This window comes from Daphnia magna, linkage group LG6 (assembly GCF_020631705.1).
Source record: "Daphnia magna isolate NIES linkage group LG6, ASM2063170v1.1, whole genome shotgun sequence".
Classification (NCBI taxonomy): Eukaryota; Metazoa; Arthropoda; class Branchiopoda; order Diplostraca; family Daphniidae; genus Daphnia; species Daphnia magna.
Genome location: NC_059187.1, coordinates 4,137,625 through 4,157,041, shown reverse-complemented (window position 1 = coordinate 4,157,041; position 19,417 = coordinate 4,137,625). Strand labels below are relative to the sequence as shown.

Here is a 19,417-nt window from a genome sequence, read left to right as displayed (position 1 = left end):
CGTATTGATGGCGAATCAATACCGTTCGAATTGTTGGACATAACAAGCTAAAGCAGTAAAATTTTGTATTTGTGATGTTCCTCGCTGACAACAATCGATAAATGTAATAGGAAAAACGGCCTTCGATTAGTAAAAAATATGTGTGTTTTTTTTTTTTTGGGGGGGGGGGATTAATTGTGGGGGGAAAACAAATGTACGGGTCCCCAAAAATTCTGATTGGATTACATCAAAATAAAAGAGCTAATTTTGTTTTTTTGCTGGTGAATAAGGTCATTGGGGAAGGTGATTACATGGGGGAATAAATAGTTCACACATTCACACACTTGTCATGCACACATGGTATTTTTAAGATTGCGATCACCTTCACCTCGGTACGCAAAAGGCTCTTTAAAGTCGTTTTCATACAACTATGGTGAACATAACAATATTTCAAATCTGATCTCATCCAACGGACCAGCCGTGCGCAAGCTCCTTTACATCTCTGATTGCGTACGTACGTTCGATACTTTGAAATTAATTTTTTTTTTTTTTTTTACATTGTGATATAGCGTGTCAACGAGAATTGTTGAGCAGTATTGGACTTGGTGGAGGAAGGACAGGTGGATGATAAATCAAGTTATACCTCAAAATGATTGCAGAAAAAAATCAAACACGTTGCACAGGCGCAGGCGCGTGTGATTTCCATCTTATTCGTGAACACGGACGCAGCGACCTCTGTAGCACAGCTCGTACATGAGAGACACTTCCGTGGCCGTGGAAACGCCCAGCACTTGGCGATCGTCATCGGCCAGTTCTTTCTGGTTCGATTGGTCGTCCACCTGGTTACCTGCAGCCAATTCGACGACGCTCTCCTCTTCTTCTTCTACTGCAGTTTCAGGCTCCAGGACAACAGCGGCTTCTGTCGTCGTTGTCACAGTGTGTTGTTCTGTTGCCGGTTTGGTGGTTTCCTCGACAACACCTTCATCCACTTCAGCGACGTCTTGTTCTTCGGGAATCTCCGAGAACGCCTCGGCTATGGTCATTGTTGGCCCGGTTGTCGGCGCGGAAGTCGAACTGCCAACAGGTTCGACTTCATCAACATTATCGGGTTCAACAAACTCTTCGTTCTCTTCTCCTTCTCCTTCATCCATAAGGACCTCTTCTTCCTCTTCTTCTTCTTCTTCTGCTCCCTCAATGTTTCCTTCTGCTTCTACCACCTCTTCTTCCGCTAACTGATCGTTAGCTAAGGTTGGATCATCCGTCACCAATTCATCGGCCTCTTCTTGAACAACATCCGCTGGCTCTTCCTCGACGATGGGCGCAGCGGTGGTGGTCGTTGGAGCCTCCGTCGTGGGACGATTGATGCGGATGTTCTGTAATCCGGGACGATTTTCGGGAACACGACGGCCGATCGGGAGCTGAAGTTGGACAGGTGGATTGTTGATCAAGGCCGGTTTCTGTTCAACTCCATCGCGGATGCCGAATTCCAGCGATTGAGGTGGGATGAAATCTTCTTGCGTGCGGACGTTTGGCTGCTCCTGGATGCCAAAGATTGGCTTTGTTATGCGGACGGATGGAGGTAACGGTCGCCTGATGACAGTCACTGGTCGCAGGACGACTTGTCTGTTGGGAGCTTCCGGTCTGACGGGTGGCAGGGGAATGCGCGACGAAGAGAAAGTGGTCTTTCCGCGAACGCGGAGTGGCTGCCCATTGTTAGAAAGGAGTTGACTCGTCACCTCCGGCTCGACAGTTGTCTCCCTCTGGCGCTGGATGGCCTCGTAAGGAGACCAAGGTTTCTCCGCTGGCTCAACAGATTTTTCATCTTCAACAGCCACTGCTGGTTGTTCTTCTTCGTCCTCTTCCTCCAAGGCAAGATCTTCCTCCTCGATGGCTGGAACATCTTCTTCGACTAGAACACTAGGACTATCTCCCCTAAGGATTTCTTCTTCACCAGCTGGTTCTTGCGCTGAAACCGAGTCAACAAACCGAGAAGTTGTTGATGTTACCGTTGGAGGCGCTGTTGTTGTGGCCGCTGGAGTGACTGTCGGTGCGACGGTTGGAACTGTCGTTGCCACGGCTGGTAATGCGGTTGTCGGTGGGGCTGTCGGTAGGGCTGTCGGTGGGGCTGTTGGTGGGGCTGTCGGTGGGGCTGTCGGTGGGGCTGTCGGTGCGGTTGTCGGCGGGGCTGTCGGTGCGGTTGTCGGCGGGGCTGTCGGTGCGGTCGTCGTCGGAATCATCGTCGTGACCGTGGTTGGCGCGACAGTATGTGCTGTCGTAGCGGCGTCTGTCGGAGCTGCAGTTGTAGAAGTAGTGAAACTAGCCGAGTTGAGTCGGATACGACCTCTTCCACCAACTAATGTGCTGACAGTTTGTCGTACTGGAACTGACGGTTCGCTTGAAACTTCAAAAGGAATGACGTTTATGTTGGGTCTGTTAAACCGAATTCTTCCACGCTGGTTGCCGGAGGCAGCGTTCTGTGATTCAAGCGTCTGGAATGATTCCTCGCGATCGTCGACAGGTGGATCAAGATCAAAAGAGGCTGACTGCGATTGTTTCAAAACTGGTTCTTCAACAATGAACGACTCAACCTTGGGTTCTTCCACGACGACCTGGGGCTGCACCGGAAGTGGGGGTGACACCAAAGAGTTGGTCTTGACTTTGGTTCTAATCTTTTGACCGAACGAAGCTTCAATCGGATCTTCAGGCTGGTCCTCGCCTGCTGATTCAAAGTTGTTTGTGGTAGACGCTGGAACTTTCTTGCGATTTTGTTGACGTTGAAGCTGCTGACGTTGACGGACGCTCTGGAAATCCGGCCATCTGGGAACGCCACCTTCCAGGGGCACGCGATTGATGGGCCTCTTCTTCAATGGACGGCCAGTGGGCGATTCAGTTGGCTCTGAAACTTGCGGAGCTGGAATAGGGATGGCAGCCGGAATTGTCTGCTCGAAGGCGGGGGTAGGAGCTGGCAGGGGGCTATCTTCCGCTGGAGGCGGAATCAACGTGACCGCCGCTGCAACTTCCGGTGCCGATTGGAAAGGGGCCGGAACAATATCGACGTCGACCGGTTTCAATTCAATAACAGGTTCGACAATTTCTTCAACTGGAACAGCAACAGCCGGTTGGATTGTTGTCCGGGGAGCTTCGGATACTGGAACATCGTCAACAACTTCAACAACCTGAGGAACTGGACGCGGCTTAATGAGTTCCAAAAATTCAGGTGATTCCACAGCCAAAACTAGTGGCTCTCTGGCGACTGGTTTTGAAGCCGGTTGAGTTGGCGGAGAAGGTGGTGGCGGTGGTGGAGAAGTTGCAGTTTCTTCCAGCGTTTGGAATGGAACAAACCCTGTTTGCAGGCGAACGTCGGACAAGGACTGCTCGAAGCTTGATGGAGGAGGTTGCTGGAACTGAGGACGCTGTACGTCTGAAACGAACGTTTGCTTCTGGAACTGTGGCTGGAATTGCGGTTGTTGAGATGGGATCGGTTGAAATTGCGGCTGGGGAGGCTGAAATTGTGGTTGGAACCGCACCTGTTGTGGTTGAGGTGCTTGGAATTGCACCGGTTGAGGTGGCTGGAATTGCGCCGGTTGAGGTTGAGGTGGCTGGAATTGCGCCGGTTGAGGCTGAGGTGGCTGGAATTGCGCCGGTTGAGGCTGAGGTGGCTGGAATTGAGCCGGTTGGGGTGGCTGGAACTGCGCCGGTTGAGGTGCAAGGAATTGCACCGATTGGGGATCTGCTGTGTGGAACTGAACCGGCTGGGGTTGAGGTGTCGTGAATTGCGCTTGCACCGGTTGGGGCTGGTTTGACTGGAACTGAACCGGATGACTTTGAGGCGGTTGGAACTGTACGAGCTGAGGCTGTTGGAACTGCACCGGTTGGGCTTGAAGCGGCTGGAACTGCACCTGCTGGAATTGCGGCTGAGGTTGTCTCAATTGCTGTTGAGCTTGCTGAAATTGGGGTTGGGGCTGTTGCTGAACCTGCTGAGGCTGTTGCTGAACCTGCTGCAACTGCGAATGAGGCGCAAACTTAACATTCTGAATTGGAATTTGGACGCGTCCGTAGCCTTGCGGCACGCTGTAATCGAGCGGCGCCACGAAGAGAGGCGGATGGGGATTGCGCGGGTCGGGTTGTTGTTCTCGCTGCGGGGCACCGACGTAGGTCACGTCAAACTTTTGACCTCCAGACGGTTGGGGGTAGTTGGGCGGTGCCAGAAACACGTGATAGGAACCATCCGAGCTCGGTTGCATCTTTTGCAAATCCAACAGAAGAGCCCCGACGTCGACAAACTTTTGCGGTTCCAGTGGGTTTTGATTACGCACGATCAACGAAACCTTGTCTCCCGGTTTCACGTGAACAGGAGGTTCGTTCTAGTAGAAACGAACGAGAAAAATAAAGGGATTGTTTTCTTGTTTTCTTTTTATAAACATTTGAGAAGACTTTCATTTAAGAATCCATGCTTTTTTGTTCGCTTGCTTACAGCAAAGCCATGCAATTTCTGATGAATGACGTCGTTTTTAGAATGACCGACGGCGTGAGACCAAATTGAGGTCAATGCGGAACTGAACAAAAGAACAATGGCCACACCACACACCAAGAAATAAACTACACTCAAATACAAATTGTGCAGTCCATTTTCGAATCACGGAAGTGACTGACCCTTATAAGCCGATCGACTATTATTACACTTCCCCACCCCGATGGGATAAACCACGGGGCGAAACGGGAGTCGTGACGAAAAAACACGACATTTCAAAGTGTGCCAAATTGTATTTATTTATTTATGAAGCACGGCAAAATACTGTTAGGCCGAGCAAGTACTTAAGTTTACCTGAAGGTTGTTGGAACCGGAAGCTTGAAAGGGTCCGTCCTGGCGCCGCGAGGCTGCTAGTCCAGGTAGTGAGAAGCGCGGAATGGGGAACTCGTCAGAGACGGGACTGGAATTGATCATAACCGGCCGCGCTACCTGAAAACGATCGTGAAGAATAGCGTCATCAGCAACGAAAGGCGAATGCAAATGGCGACACTGTCTCGCAGTAATTCTTTTTTCTAGTTACCTGGCCCGAGTGATGAATGAACCAAGTCTGACCAGATGGAAAAGCCAAAAGAAGAGGAACTGCTCCCAAAACGATCATCACCGTCAAACAGCTTCGTGGGGCCAGCATGGTTGCTGTCTGACCCACCAACGGGAACTACGCGGTAACCACAAATAGAAACCACTGGCCATTAATAATTTCAACAATCATTTTTTTTTTTTCAATTACAGGGAATTCGATAAAAAGTGAAAGAAAATAAAAACAAACACCGTGTCTAAATTCTATGAAATAATCAGACGGAGGGAAGTTAGTGGGTCAGTGGACCGACCCACTGCGCGCAAACGAATTCCGGTAAGCTTTTGTCCAGGTTTACCAACCCATGAGATGGGTAGGACGATAATGAAAGCCATTCGTCGAGGTCCATTAACCTCCGCGATGGACTATGACGATGATTTAACGCGGCTAAATCTACCCCCTTTTTTTTTTAATTTTGCGAACTACAGTATGTGTCCTAGCGAATTCGGTTGATGTGTATCAAAGCTGATTTCATTTTGTTCGTCTATAAGCCACAGTCGTTTATACAGTTTGCCGAAGGAGAACAATGCTTCATTTGCATAGCTCTATGGATCTTGGTTGTTCTTCTCGGTTGTCCATCTTCAGTTATTTGGGTCAAGTGAAAATCTGAACGAATGGAAGCACATCAAGGGGCGAAAGAAAACACGCAGTCTGACAGGTGGAATAAAAGATTAAAAAGTGGGAAAAGAAAAAAAAAAGAAATCTCGAGGAAAGAAAATCTTTTAAAATAAATATGGGTCGGGATGCGTGCACCTGCTGCGCATCACACACGCTTTGGCTTTCACACCAAAGAAAGAAGATGAAGAAGCCAAAACTCATCTGATCTGAGGGGACCACAGCTTTCCCTAAAAAAGCTGAGAGTTTTTCTTTGTTTTGGCCTTTTTTTTTCTTTTCTTTCACTTCTTTTCTCTTTCTCCTTTATAATGTCTTTACGCTACAGGTGGCTGAGGAGGCCGATGAGAAAAAAAAAAGTAAAAGAAACCAGTGCGCAAGAATCCGTTCTTTTCGCTTCTTTTCTCTTTCCGTCTCAGCTACGGAAAGTTTGGCTTTCGTCACGCGTCCTCTTCCGCTCATTTACTTTCACGCCATTTCAACACTTGATCTAATGGCACGGCTCTCAGTTATGAATGACGAGAGCCGGCCAGTTTTTCCCACGCATAATTCAGTCCTGAATTATGTGATACGTATGGGCAGGGTGGAGGGAACGTAACGTGCGTGTACGGAAGGGAAAGTTTCACTGCTCATAACAATTTGATGGTTGCGGGATACCAATCAAAGAAGAATTATCGATTATCTACCACGTTCCTATCGACATTTTTATCTGTGGAAATCAGATAAATACAATTGTTCGATTGTTGGCCGGGGTTTAAAAAAAAATAGATAAATAAATAAGACAGTCACGAATGTTCGTGAGACGTCGAAATTTCCGCCCTATTCAACATAAAATGTCCCTAAATAAATTTCAAACTAGAAAGGGCTGTAATAAAAAGAAAGATTTTAGAACCTCAAAAGGATACCTGGTGACCTATTTATTGTTTAATACATCTATATCTATCTTTACGTATAATATCCACATAGACGTTAAAGGTGTGTTAAAGGTGCACGCAAGCCCTTGTGCCGCCTAAGGGCGGAGAAGTTCGAGTAACCTGCCGCCCATTGGAATTCGTGTGCGCTTGATGTTAGAGGGGGATGAACGTTGCGGAAGCTTTCCCCGGATAGACCATAAAAATTATCGGGTTTAATAAAAAGGTAAAATAAAAAGATTAAAAAAAAAAAAAAACAGGTTATATTCCCTTTTTTCTTTAGGGTCTTCCAAGAAGGCTTCGCTGAATGTTTCATTTTTTTTTTGTGTGGTCTTCCCACAAGCCCGACACGCATACTTTTTCGGTTATTCTGACATGTCATGCAATTGAAAAAGATGCGTGGATGCTTAAAATGAAAGATATACAAGGTGCGGGACTGACTAAAAAGGCATTTACACTTCCCGGCCGGTCCAAATGGAGGTCAACCGGTCAACCTCCTCCAACTGATACATCGCTGATTTTATTTTGTTTTGTTTGTTTGTTTGTTTTTTTTCTCTCTTTCTACTGACTTCTTATTTCCATAGATGTTGAAAAAAAACAAAAAAAAACAAAAAAATGTAGTTAGCGCACGACTTTTGTTTCGGTTCCAGTTCCTCAATTTCAAATGGGAACACAGTCAATGCTACCGATCCGCTTTTAAAAAGACCAACACACACACACACACACGCAGAGAAAACACATAAATCAAAAAAAAATGAATTTACCTGGAAGTTGAAGTAGTAAACACGGGACGGGTCACACTGATCACTTGAACGCAACAGAAAGCAAAGTGGGCACTGGAACCACTGCGGTGTGGTTAAGAATACAATCAGGGGATAGACTGGCGTGTAGGACAAACAACTCGGCAGCCGGTGTATGTAGAAGAACTTGAGCTCGCGGAGAGTTGAAGAACGACTGCCGATGTTGACTTCGACTCCGTCCGGGTTTGATGTAGCTTGTTCCAGCAGAGCTGGATGAAGCAATGCGAGACAAGAGGCGGGAATTTTCTTTTAGCTTCTCTTATTTTGTTCATGCGGGTGTGCCGGCACTTGTGGCTAAGGGGAGGCGGGAGAATCGGTGGAAGGAGTCGGTTTGGGAAAAAACTCGGTCAGACAAGGCCGACGTCGATGACACAGAGAACGAGTCGAGTAGGTGGGGAGAGAGTCAAGCGCTTCAGGTTACCACCCAACTCCTTTAGCCCTCCTCCTCCTCGTCGGCCGACAGAAGACGAGGAAGAAAAAAGACAAAAGGCAAAGGTAAGGTACGCAGGCAATAGGGCAGCAGGTAAGAACGTCCTAGATTCTCTCGATGCACCTGTATATGTTATGCACGTACACACGAGGCTCGGCTAGGCGAACCGATTAAGATGGAAGGGGGACACTCAACTCCACCTTCTTTCAAAGGGCCACTTTAGCCAGAGGACAACAACAATAAATGTGTGTCCACTGACCCGTTGCCGGGGTATCCGTCTGTCCGCTCGTCCGGCAGACCAAAAGGAAACGTTTTTGTTTTTTTTTATTTCGTTTCCTGGACTATTGGCAATGCAATTGGATCTTCTTCTCCTACCGCAGCGCCAAACTCCAGCATAGACATCATAACAGAGAGTGGGTGGGCTCTTCTTGCTCCTAGCAAAGTTGGTACGTAATAACAGCATGGGCTCTTTCTCCTTCGCTCATATGGCTATATCTGAGCATTGACCTAACCTAGCTGGCACATGGCCCTGACTGTATCCAGTAAGAAAAAAATGCAACGGATAGATGGGGAGGAAGAAGGGCATCTCGAAGAGATGAATCAGCCAGAAGCCTTTGAGTGCGTAACCTACTGACATCCATCCCGCCGGCCGTCAGCTCTTTTTACATCCACGTTGTAGCGCCGACCAAAAGAGTTAGCCACTAGTCACGCTTTCCTTGAACGATACGAACGATGATTAAGCAATCGCAGAATGTCAATCGCTGCAGAACACTGCCATTTGGTTAACCAATTGACACGCATCGTTGCCCTCTCTCGTCATTTGAAAAGTGGGAGACAAAGGCACAATAGGAAGATGAAAAAAAAAAGTAGGCTATCTTGGAATTTTGGGCGCTTCAGGCTTGGAAAGCTTTTCGCAGCTTTCGACTTGCTCTCTAGTTATCAATAAGGTTCTTTGACTTTATCGGTTAGGGTAAAAATCAGGCCCCCCCCCCAATCAATGAACCAAAAGAAGAAAAAAAATTAAATTAAATCAAAAAGTATGTAACTGGAGAAGACATTCAGTGACAAAGTAAACCAGATTTATATTCGTCGCTATGTTCGGTTGCGGAAATCTTACTTGTCGGTTTTACACGAGCGACACGATATTGGAATGCACGAACGGACCACGTGATAATGTTTCCAACGTGCTAAATTTCAATTAGGACCCTATTGTTACGGCAAATCACGATCACGACGAATAATGCTGGAAAGTTATGCACGAGAGGAAAAATTAAATACCAGTCCGAATGTAAATAACTCTGAAGAGGGGATATACTGAAGACATGTTTAAATTCCAAAAGATGGAGTAGGGTGGGCTACATTTGAGGGCTGGGATGTATCGAATAGTGTGTCTTCATCCTCATCATCATCACGTCCATCTCCAAGAGGTTCCATTTCTTGGCTACCTGATCCTGCATTAAGAGGATGATATTTGCGAGTGCCTGTTCTCCTGGCAGTTCCTCTTCTTCTTCTTAAACGACAGGTTCTGAAGACAAAGTAGAGAATGGCCAAAAAGCATAAGCCACCAAAGACATAGAAGCTTCTGATAAGTGCCTCTTTGTTTAGAATGAAGCTGGTCTTTGGACCGCTACCAGATATCCATGTTTGGTTTATTTTTGATTCACTCCCACCAACTGAAATTATATACCTTATATTAGACTTACTAGAATGCTGTAAAAAAGAAGGAAACAATGTTCGCTAGCTATTTAGATATGATTGTGATAAGCAAGAAAGGAAATCCTCACAAAAACACAGATGAAGAAGAATTTTGAAATGACTAACCTATTGGTACAGAGGAAGTACTGGAATTGTTGGCATTATTTTGTGTTTCCAATGCTTTCTTTTGCTCATCGCCGCTGGACGTTTGTTGTGCGTTTTCACCCAAGGACAATGTGTCCTTAACTATCATTAGCACAAGGCACAAAGCAATAAAAAATCGAAAGGAAAACATGATATCAGTTATTTTATAAAAACTTTCGGTAAACTCAATATTCACATTGGTATCTATTTGATCGTAAATTTCGTAATCACACACAGCACTCGACCACAGAAGCAGACGAAAATAAAAATTTGCCACGTTTGTCAACAATTTACAAGGAAACTACGGGCCAGTGAAACCTGCTCTACAACTACAACACATATTTTTAAAAAGGAAAAACATCTGAAAAAGTGGTAAGTTTACACACGAAAGTCTAAACTATGGCGTGAAAATCTCAAAACATTCTCCCGACATTCCATTCGTGGCTTGAAATACTGTATGTTTCGGGAAGAATAATGCTGAGGAAAACAACAAACAACTACAAACAAAGAGACAGGAAATTTCCCATTACTCAGCGTAACGTAACAACTTTCAGGTCTCAAAATCCATTCATTCTTTACAGTAAAAAAGTTAAAGGTAATTCGTTTTTTTCCCACTTTGAAACGTTGCATAGGAAACAGCAGTGGACGGAGAAACTCTTGGATGGTTCAAAAAAAAAAGTCTACAGATAACGACAGACATGATGTTATGATATTAAACTGTTTAAGCATGACTAAGTCGAGTGTCACGCCGGCAGTGGACTGATGGAATGTTTTACATTTTTGAATGAATTCAGAAAGCGGCAGCCCTAAATACCTCGATTGCAGGACAGGCCCCTTCTCCGCGATTAGATTTGAACATTTCTTACGCATCTTTGACGCCCAATATTCTTCATATCTCATGATGGTGTCCGATCCGCTACGTGTGCTTCATTTCAGTTGTTACCTTCTTGTTTTTGTTTCACGTCATGCCCGAGGCCTATGGCAACTTTCACCTACTCTGTGACCGGGACGTTATACATGCCTCAATAGTTTATTTACCTAGAGACAATAAAAGTGAACGAACAAAATAAGAGTTTCTTGGGTAATTGTGTACAGACCAGTAAGAATATAATGTTTATAGCTCACCGTAGAGTTGCTCAAACTGCGGTCAGACATTTCCGGTCACTTAATCTTATTGCGTCTGCTGCTTGAAACGCAACTACACTCCCCCTATTGTTCTCGAAAGAAGAAAGTTTTCGAATCCGGGAGAGTGTTTGTTGAACAAGTGCAAATCTATCTATCAGATGTTGTGACATCACACCGAACGGTTTGTGTCACAGAAGACTTATGGGCGCGGCTAACCAGTTTTTGGCGCGGTCGCCATGCATACGATCAAAATATATTAACAAAAAATGTAGAACGATCTAGGGATTCATCAATCATCACGCTCAGGGAGCAACATTCTCGGTTGAGTTGCATCCTTGGCCTGGTTCCAGTCACTGCCGAGGGCTGGCTCTCAACGTTGTCGATGGAAATTTCGGCTTGGTACCATTTTGAAATCAGACTGTACTTTGGAGTTTACTCTTTTCTGTACAAAATCATTCGATTGGAACAACAGATTTTCTCCAGACTACAAAACTGGCAACATTCCACCCTCCTGAGCATCAACGTATTCATCTTCAGGCTGCTCTCCACTAGAGTGAATCCACTGATCGGTGCCGACACGGTGCCGTTACGACCGGCCGCACCTGTGTTTGATATCCGAAGGCATCAACAGTCAAACAAAAAGAATTAGGTAATAAATAATTTTTCTTACCTTTTTTTTTTTTAATTTGTGCTTGTAGCAAAACGTCACGTACGGTATGATTTAGACTTTCACCAATCTCTATTTGGAGATAAGAAGAAACTCGACGGGCGTTCGCTGGATCCCATTGCAAGAAATACCGGGCGACGTACGGTATTAATTATTATGAACGTCCGTGTCCGCCGGTACCGACATCGCATTCTTTCCCGTTTATTTTTCTCTTTTGTCTTGCATTTTCCCCTCCTAACATCCATTTACTGCGTGCTCGTCCCAGTTCCAACATCGTGGAAAGAAAATGAATAGTTCCGTGTGGCTTTTGGGTCGTTCACTTTTCTCCGACATTTCTTATTCTTTCGTGAAGAGACATTTACTTCTAACCCGTAGTTGGGTCCTTCCTCCAGTAATAACAGCCCCCCCCCCTCCTCGTGCTTCATGTTCACGACCACCTAGCAAACTGTCGGATGATTACCTAACGACACCTGTGCTTTCGTCTTCCTGTTCAGCCAGCCAAAAAGGCAAGGCCACTCGAAGGAGGAAACAGCATTTCTCACATTACGTGACGAATGACATTTGAACCTGTCGTGACTGTTGCACTCTATGGCCCTCACCAAGACAACTGGAAAGACCGACCACGGAAGAGTGTGTCAAGCGTGGCAAAGGAGAGTCGGATTGACGAGGTGCTCGTAAAAAAAAGTAGGTTGACACCATAGTCGGCGCAAACGAAGTGTTTAAAGTGCCGAAATCCTGTTCGTCCCTTAAAGGGCACACGCACGGACCCTATGTCAGCAGATTGGTTGACGAATATATTACTAGAAAAGAGTTAGTTCTTATCCAATTGCTTTAAACAGTTGGCGGAAAAGCAGGCGTGGCATAGATACCCGTACAACACCTGATAATTGTTTAAGCAAACGAAGAATGTATGTAACTATTTAAGCTAAACAGTTGCTAAACAACGAAGAGTCTATGCCCAACATCACGCAAAACAACCGGTTCGTTTCATGAATAATCAAATAGGCATATTATTTTTTTCCGTTGTAAGTTACTTTAGCAAGAAAGATGTTTGCATTTAAATCGTTTGCGTGATAGGGATAGCTGGCGGGATGTCCAATGTTTTTGTTTTTTTAACCAAAAGTATTACCTAAAATCTTGCTGTGAGATCCAAAGAAGAAGAAGGTAGCGTTCAAGTGGCTCTAGCGTTACAAAAAAATTCTGTTTTTTGCCGATGCGGAGATCCGCTTGGATAGTTTATAGCTCATACTAAACGAACTCCTTTTTTTTTTTTTTTTGCTGGCCTTTGGAAGTAGGCCAAATGACGTGACAAGGTCACGGACGCAAGCTTTTTCCTGCATTTCGACCGATGAGCCACAAGGATTCACACAGTTTTCTGCGCTTGTTTAACCATTATCCATTTAGAAAAAGAAAACAATCGGGAGCCGTTGAAAAACATTCTTCTGCTTGGTTTTCAAGGTTCCAATTGTTTTTGAATCACTTTCAACGCAGTTTTGCTCATTGTTCTCGTGGAATTGAATTGTACCAAGACATTCATTCATTGACACGATGAATACAAAAGTGATTTTTCACGGACGAGCGCGCATTGCGGATCGTTCCAGTTTCAAACGAAGCGCGTGACCCGGACTGGGAGAAAACTGATTTCAGTCGTAAATCTTGCAGGAGAAAATAGCAGATTCCATGTGGATGTGGGTCCGTTTTCTCCGCTGTGCAGCCTTTTTGCTTTTCTTTCCTCGCCAAAAATAGAAAGACCGTCGTCTTTGCTTTGTTCTTGTTTTCTATCAACCGCATGGATACTGGCATGTCGGCATAGTCCAATAACTAATCGATGCACACAACCAACCTATCAATGTTTTCTTTCTCTTTTCGTCCTGACGAGTGTGAATAAATTTCCAAACTAGCCGCATTGTCCGAAATCTCTTTTTTTCTTCTTCCTCCCTTACTGAATAGCTTCAACGAAATCAGGCGGGAGAGTATAGCAAATGAAAAATATTCGCAATAGAATATCATAAACTTATCGAGTACACGGTTTCTTTTCCTTCGTTCAATTGCTGTTACGGGCTGTTTACGGAACTTTAGATTTCTATCTATATAAACGTATATATAAGGCTCGATGGCTTCTTGAGATTTTGTACCAAAAAGGACGACGAATATTCTTCTTTTCCTTTATGTTTACGCTGAAGTGTCGGATCGACGGGCTGCCGCAGTAGAAACGTAATAGAGTTCCTTCTTCATTTGGTAACTCAAGTAGCTGCCCACCGCGCAAACAGAACGGAGAAAAGGGAACGAAACAATCTTTGTAGAACGCACGAAAGAGAAGGAAAATGACGTAGGAATCCGATTACCTCATAAGAACAAGCGGGATGACGAGCAATGCGGCCGCCAACTCGAAGGTGAAGCCACGGAATATAGATCGCGTCAGGGGGTAAAGGACGTTGAACACAATGGATCCCAGCAAGGTGCAAATGTTTTCAATAGAAGCCACAAATGCAAACAGCTTCCCTATCAATACAAATAGCATAATGATCATGTTAATCGACTTAAAATTGGAAACCGAGAATGGCTCAATGCATTTCTATGTACCTAACTCATTTGGCTCAACTTGTTTAGACAAGAGCGAGCGTATAGATGGTAGACAAAAAGTGTTGAACATGGAAAGAAATGGCACGCAAAACATCATGACTGTTGTTGTTGCGAAACCGTGCAGAACCAAGCCGGCGGCTTTGGAGACAAGCCCGATACAGCAGGTAAAGGCTTCCTGGAAATTTAATCGGCGGACCACTGGAGATAGAGCGATTAGCGATAGGGCACCCACTCCGAATTTCAATCCAAAATAGTAGCTATAGGTTTCATAACTCCAGTTAAGTGGGTCATCCTTAGTAAAAAGATAAGCTACGTCCATTTCACCTAGTACGAACCACCAATGATGAAAAAATTTTTTTTTTTTTTTTTTTTTTTGCAGAGTGAAGAATTTGGAATATATCTAACCTGCGGTAACGGTCATCGTTATCAGCGCACAAGCTATTAGAATAAGTAGGTTGCGACGCCGACTGTTGGGGCGCTGCTTGAAACAGGTTTGCAAACTTGATTGAAAGTGATGGCAACTAAAAAGCTTTCGGCAGCAATTATCCGAGGTCAGGAGCAATTGTTCGTCAGCAGATCGATCATCTTTGATCGACGGCACCAAGAATATGACATAAAGGATGACTAGGACATAAAAAGCCATAATTACAAGGAAGACGGCAGCATGGCTACCAGTTGACCCAAGTAAGGCACCACCAATAAATGGCCCAATTGTGCCGCCGCAAAAAGTCATGGCCTCTAACATTGCAACACGCAATGAGCGGCTCTCCTCGCTACTTACGGCCGAAATATAGCTCATAACACTCATGATACAGCTAACAAAGCCCCCGAAAATTCCAGACAGAAAACTAGCCAAAACAATCATTGACACTGGAATGGAATCATATAAAGACATAAGAATGTAGACAATGCTAGCAAGTACCATGCCACAAGCTGGGAAGAGAAGTGGCCACTTTCGATCATACAAATCAGAATATCTGTAAAATTAATGGCATTTGTATAAGTTGGGCAGAAAGCAAAAGGATTCTAGATAACTTACGATCCCAGGTAATTTGCTACAATTATGGAAGGGATGGTGAGGGCTGCTGTAGAGCCAAGGATCCAATGAGAGGCTTGCTCTTGAACCACACCAAGTGCATAGCTGTTGTTGTTGAGGTTTTGACAAACTGATGAATTGAAATTACTTTGGCAAGTCTTCTGATATACTAAATCTTGAAATACTGAATACTGCATGAATGTTGCTAGCATGTAAATGAATAACACAGGTTCAACTGTCACAATGCATAATGCTTTTTTGAATTTTTCTAATGGACTAGCTGCTGGGGTTGATGGGGTAAATGAATCTACTGATGCCACAAGGTCAGTAGAGGAAGCGTCTGACACTGAGCGTTCCATGATATTTTACTCAATGTGAGAAAGCTGTATAGCAAATAAATATTAATTATATAAATAATAACAGAAGAAATGACATTACTTCGATTGATTTGAAAACAATCCGTTCGTGGGATCTCGCGCGTTGCTACTGGCACACTTTCCTTAAAAGTGCAGAATAAGCCCTAACAAGTCGATCAGGCGAACATGGAAAAATTACGAATAGTAGCCAGAGTCCACACTAATCGTTCGAGGACGTGGTGTATCATAAAAATTTGAGATAAACAAACCCGATACAAGACAGACAGTACATTATGTCATTGAACTTCCCTTGTATTTACAAATGTTCTGTCTGCTAGTACGATTGCGCTGCCATCTATCTTGAAATTGATCCTCTGACACATGCGGTTCAGTAACATAGTAAACAGTTAGTAAATTGAAACTTGGAATTGTAAATGGGTGAAGCGACAGCAATAAGAAATCAGTCGGCAGTATAATTTTAGCTTTTAAAAATCAGTTTGATTTGCCTTTTCGATACCGGTGTCTTGCCTGGGCTTTTGTGAATTTCTTCTGATTATCTCGTCCTTCAGGCATCCTGGTGCTCCCGCCGTTGCCATTAGGTTCTTCATGACTGTTATTATCAAGAGAATCATTTTCTAAAAGGTATATAAAATTAGATTAATTCATTGCATATCATTACGATTACGAAATGTTGGAGTCATACCGCCAGAGAGATCAAAGGGAGGCTGTAGTAAAGAATCTCTTTGATTCTTAACATAATATCTGTACAACTTACAGAATCCAAAACCAATGAAAGAAATTGCAATGGTCATTAGCACTTTGAGAATTGGGTGCTAGTAGATGATGTAAAATAACGATTATTATTATGTAAGGAATAGCTTAAAGAAATCCATGGTTATTACCACCAAAACAGGTTTGTCCACAATTAAATAATCAGCAAGAACAATAATAACACCAACTATTATCCCAATTCCAGCACCAAGCCATGGAATTTGTCTGTCAGCTCTCTGATCCTTTTTTAATTCTCTACCAGCTTTCCTCATTGAATCAATGAGAGAACAATCATCTTTTTGGAGGCGGAATGCCATGGAATATGAGGTTAGAGCCTTTTCAAAATGGAATGTTGCCATTTCTACTTCAGCTTTGCGAAAATAACCTAGCAAAAAAGTACCATTCATAAACTGAATACATTAATTTCATTCTAGATAGATACCTTTTGCCCAATCTGGTAATTTTGTACGTTTAGCAAATCTTTGTAGGCCAAAAAATTCAAATTTGTAGCTGTAAAAATATTGCTGAATTTTCAAGGCTAACGAACGATTACCTTAAGGAAATATACTATAATAAGCGTTATACTTAATATAATATACTATAACGCATGGTTGGTTGTTTGGATCGCTGATTGTATCGCTGCGCTGTAATGCAAGACGGCCTCCTCATGTTTGCCTTCTTTAACACAGGCATTTCCTTTCTCTCGTAGTTCATCTACGTTCTAAAAGTTAACACGATTGATAAAGAGATCTGTAAAGGAAAAGATGTTGTCAGGTTTAAGCTCACCATTTGACAATTCCGCGTTTACTCCTTTGGCTCACGCAGTGTCGTCTACAACTCTACATCGACACAAACTATAACGATACAGGGGAGCCATCTTGTAGTAGAAAATGCGAAGCTTCAGTTCCTTTCAGCTTTCACATTGTTTAATCCAAGCGTTTCTAGTGAAATATGGTTTCCCTAATTTAAAACCTTGGTGTTGAGCATTTACATTTTTTGCTACATGTTTATATAAGCTCTAACTTATGATTGAATGTCCATGTTACCAATGGACATTACGATTAGCGAGGCTACAAGGAAAACTTATCAGTGGGGTTTATTTGGGAAGCTTTTGTCACTAGTCTTCTTCCATTTTATGAATAGTACATCAGTCGATAACAAAAATTAATTTCGGCAGATTAGTTATCACAAACTTGATTTATTTGATTCCACATTCCCACTGCAGGTCTTTCATTAACCTTCAACTGCTGCAATAATACGTTTAACAAATTCGTACCAGCAAATCAGACAAGTAAGCCCATTGGAGTGCACAAGTTTCAATAGATGTAGTTTTAATTTTTTATTGTTTTTTTTTCTTTTTTTTTTTAGAAACTGGGAATATGGAAATATGCCCTAACACTTGTGTAACACGTCTGGGACGAGATTAGAGAACTGGATTGAATAGAGCTCCTTACAACTCTTTCAAATCCTTAGGAGCGCCAGAGCGATCCCAGCCCTTGAGTTCCTTCGTAGCATGCTTAGCGATGTATTTAATAAAATCGTCTTTTTCGCGACCACCCTATAACAGAAAAAACATTTTTTTTAAATTATCAATACACGTCAGGTAAAATACAAACACTGACCTCGTATCGAACATGGTTGTTCTTGTCATCTTTAGCAAGCCAGTAGAGAGTAGGGAAACCTCTGACTTCAAATTTGCCGGGCACGTCATTGGCTGTGGCATCCATCTTAACAATAGCCACATCCTCGTCTTTCAAAGCATTGGCGACCTCCTCGAAAATTGGGCCTAATTTTTTACAGTGGCCGCACCAGGGTGCGTAGAATTCAATCAACGTGTCTTTGCCGTTATCGACGACTACTTCATTGAAATTCTTGGCAACAGCAGTTTTCAGTGGTGTAGTGTTTTCGGGAATGGCTTCCGATTTCATGTAAGGCTCTAATTTTCCTTCTTTAACGTCATTTAAGAATTTCTGTAGGTTTTCAATCCTGCAATTTTAGAAACAATGAATCATATTATGTCCCCTTTAGAAAATGTATAGAAAAATCTTACGAGAAAGCATCCTTCATGACAAATTTTTTGCTGGAAGCATCACGAACAGCAACACGGGGTTTATCATCATTGATATATTCCAATCCAAATTCATTCAGCTCTTGCTGGAAGTCATCTTTGTTGCTGATGGCAAAGGTAAATGAGTCGGTAAAGGATTGGGCAACCTTGAGGATGCGGTTCCGCCAGTAGTTTGTTCCTTTAGGATTTTTAACATAGTCAACTCCAAAGTAAGCTACAACAATTGGATCTTTAAATTGAGCAGCGTTATCCACGCTACGATGGCCAACCAGGCCGAAACTACAAAAATGTAAAATTACATGCAATGACTTACAGATACATTTTGAAAAAGAGTAACTTACAAATTTTTCTCCACCCAAGTGTTGATGGTTTCTTTGGTTGCAGCTCCCTCAAATACAACAAAATCAGGCTCAAACTTGTTATGCAAATGCTTGGGACGGAAAAGAACAACATTGTCTGAATAACCATATTTGGCAAGGACTTCCTTGTTGCTTGTAACACCAAATTTGACAGATTCTCTAAGTTTATCAGCCAGCTTCAGAAACACACTCTTCAGTTCACTTGCTTCATCTGCAAAGAAGCCTACTACAGCAACATCCTCTTTTGCAAGGAATTCTTCAGCAGCTTTGACATTCAGCAGTTCCTTGGCACTTGGGCCAACCTGGGCCCTCATGAATTTTGCAATTCCAGCTGATTCTCTTGGGCCATTGTACTCACTGGATACTTCACCGTTCTTAAATATCTTGAGGGTTGGGTATCCCTGGACACTGAACTTATTACAAGTACTCTTTCCACCCTCTGTGCAATCAACCTTTGCAAGAGTAATTGGAGGGTCATTATTTTTCAGCAATGATGCTGCCTTTTCAAATTCAGGTTTTAGGCGTTTACAATGACCGCACCTTGATATGATGAACAGTAATTAAATTGAAAAAGAATTTATTCATAGCAAAAAATTAAGTAATCTTACCAGGGGGCGTAAAACATGACCAAGGTCGTTTCAAACGAACTTAATTTGGAATCGAAATCGTCATCGATAAGGTCTACTACAGAGTCGGCATTTGCAGTTAAGGCCAAAAGGCAAGAGACTAAAATCGTTGAAATGACTCGCATTCTGTCAGATCAAACAAATAAAGGT

The 19,417-nt window shown here is 43.4% G+C and overlaps 5 protein-coding genes and 2 long non-coding RNA genes across 7 annotated transcripts in view; 2 read left to right on the top strand and 5 right to left on the bottom strand.

Annotated features, from left to right (window-relative positions):
• Positions 1-48: 48 nt before the first annotated feature.
• Positions 49-8,687, bottom strand: LOC116924997 (proteoglycan 4). Its single transcript, XM_032931621.2, has 4 exons — positions 7,372-8,687; positions 5,031-5,165; positions 4,805-4,939; positions 49-4,343 (listed from the first exon to the last, which is right to left on the bottom strand). The coding sequence occupies exons 2-4, from the start codon at positions 5,136-5,138 to the stop codon at positions 687-689; spliced, it is 3,900 nt and encodes a 1,299-aa protein (XP_032787512.2). The 5' UTR covers positions 5,139-5,165; positions 7,372-8,687; the 3' UTR covers positions 49-686.
• Positions 5,239-7,287, top strand: LOC116925012. Its single transcript, XR_004395288.2, has 3 exons — positions 5,239-5,360; positions 6,663-6,833; positions 6,891-7,287. It is a non-coding gene; the product is annotated as an uncharacterized LOC116925012 (long non-coding RNA).
• Positions 8,688-8,899: 212 nt separating the features above from the next.
• LOC116925006 (membrane protein FAM174) lies at positions 8,900-9,917 on the bottom strand. Its single transcript, XM_032931632.2, has 2 exons — positions 9,659-9,917; positions 8,900-9,510 (listed from the first exon to the last, which is right to left on the bottom strand). The coding sequence occupies exons 1-2, from the start codon at positions 9,825-9,827 to the stop codon at positions 9,164-9,166; spliced, it is 516 nt and encodes a 171-aa protein (XP_032787523.1). The 5' UTR covers positions 9,828-9,917; the 3' UTR covers positions 8,900-9,163.
• Positions 9,918-11,306: 1,389 nt separating this feature from the next.
• Positions 11,307-11,771, top strand: LOC116925010. Its single transcript, XR_004395286.2, has 2 exons — positions 11,307-11,450; positions 11,527-11,771. It is a non-coding gene; the product is annotated as an uncharacterized LOC116925010 (long non-coding RNA).
• A 1,671-nt stretch (positions 11,772-13,442) lies between these two features.
• LOC116924998 (proton-coupled folate transporter) lies at positions 13,443-15,668 on the bottom strand. Its single transcript, XM_032931622.2, has 6 exons — positions 15,526-15,668; positions 15,091-15,470; positions 14,457-15,028; positions 14,052-14,375; positions 13,814-13,970; positions 13,443-13,719 (listed from the first exon to the last, which is right to left on the bottom strand). The coding sequence occupies exons 2-6, from the start codon at positions 15,444-15,446 to the stop codon at positions 13,641-13,643; spliced, it is 1,488 nt and encodes a 495-aa protein (XP_032787513.1). The 5' UTR covers positions 15,447-15,470; positions 15,526-15,668; the 3' UTR covers positions 13,443-13,640.
• Positions 15,669-15,739: 71 nt separating this feature from the next.
• On the bottom strand, positions 15,740-17,244 carry LOC116925005. The gene is made up of 6 exons (XM_045175073.1): positions 17,001-17,244; positions 16,814-16,935; positions 16,657-16,724; positions 16,346-16,599; positions 16,147-16,276; positions 15,740-16,078 (listed from the first exon to the last, which is right to left on the bottom strand). Exons 1-6 carry the CDS (start codon positions 17,001-17,003, stop codon positions 15,936-15,938), a joined length of 720 nt encoding a protein of 239 aa, XP_045031008.1. The 5' UTR covers positions 17,004-17,244; the 3' UTR covers positions 15,740-15,935.
• Positions 17,245-17,392: 148 nt separating this feature from the next.
• Positions 17,393-19,417, bottom strand: part of LOC116924999 (protein disulfide-isomerase A3) — a 30,077-nt gene continuing 28,052 nt past the window's right edge. Inside the window, exons 6-10 of the mRNA XM_032931623.2 lie at positions 19,250-19,367; positions 18,624-19,181; positions 18,265-18,561; positions 17,837-18,200; positions 17,393-17,772 (exon numbers count right to left, since the gene is read on the bottom strand). Of these exons, the coding sequence (XP_032787514.2) occupies positions 17,665-17,772; positions 17,837-18,200; positions 18,265-18,561; positions 18,624-19,181; positions 19,250-19,367 (1,445 nt within the window). The 3' untranslated portion in view covers positions 17,393-17,664. The remainder of the gene's footprint in view (positions 17,773-17,836; positions 18,201-18,264; positions 18,562-18,623; positions 19,182-19,249; positions 19,368-19,417) is intronic.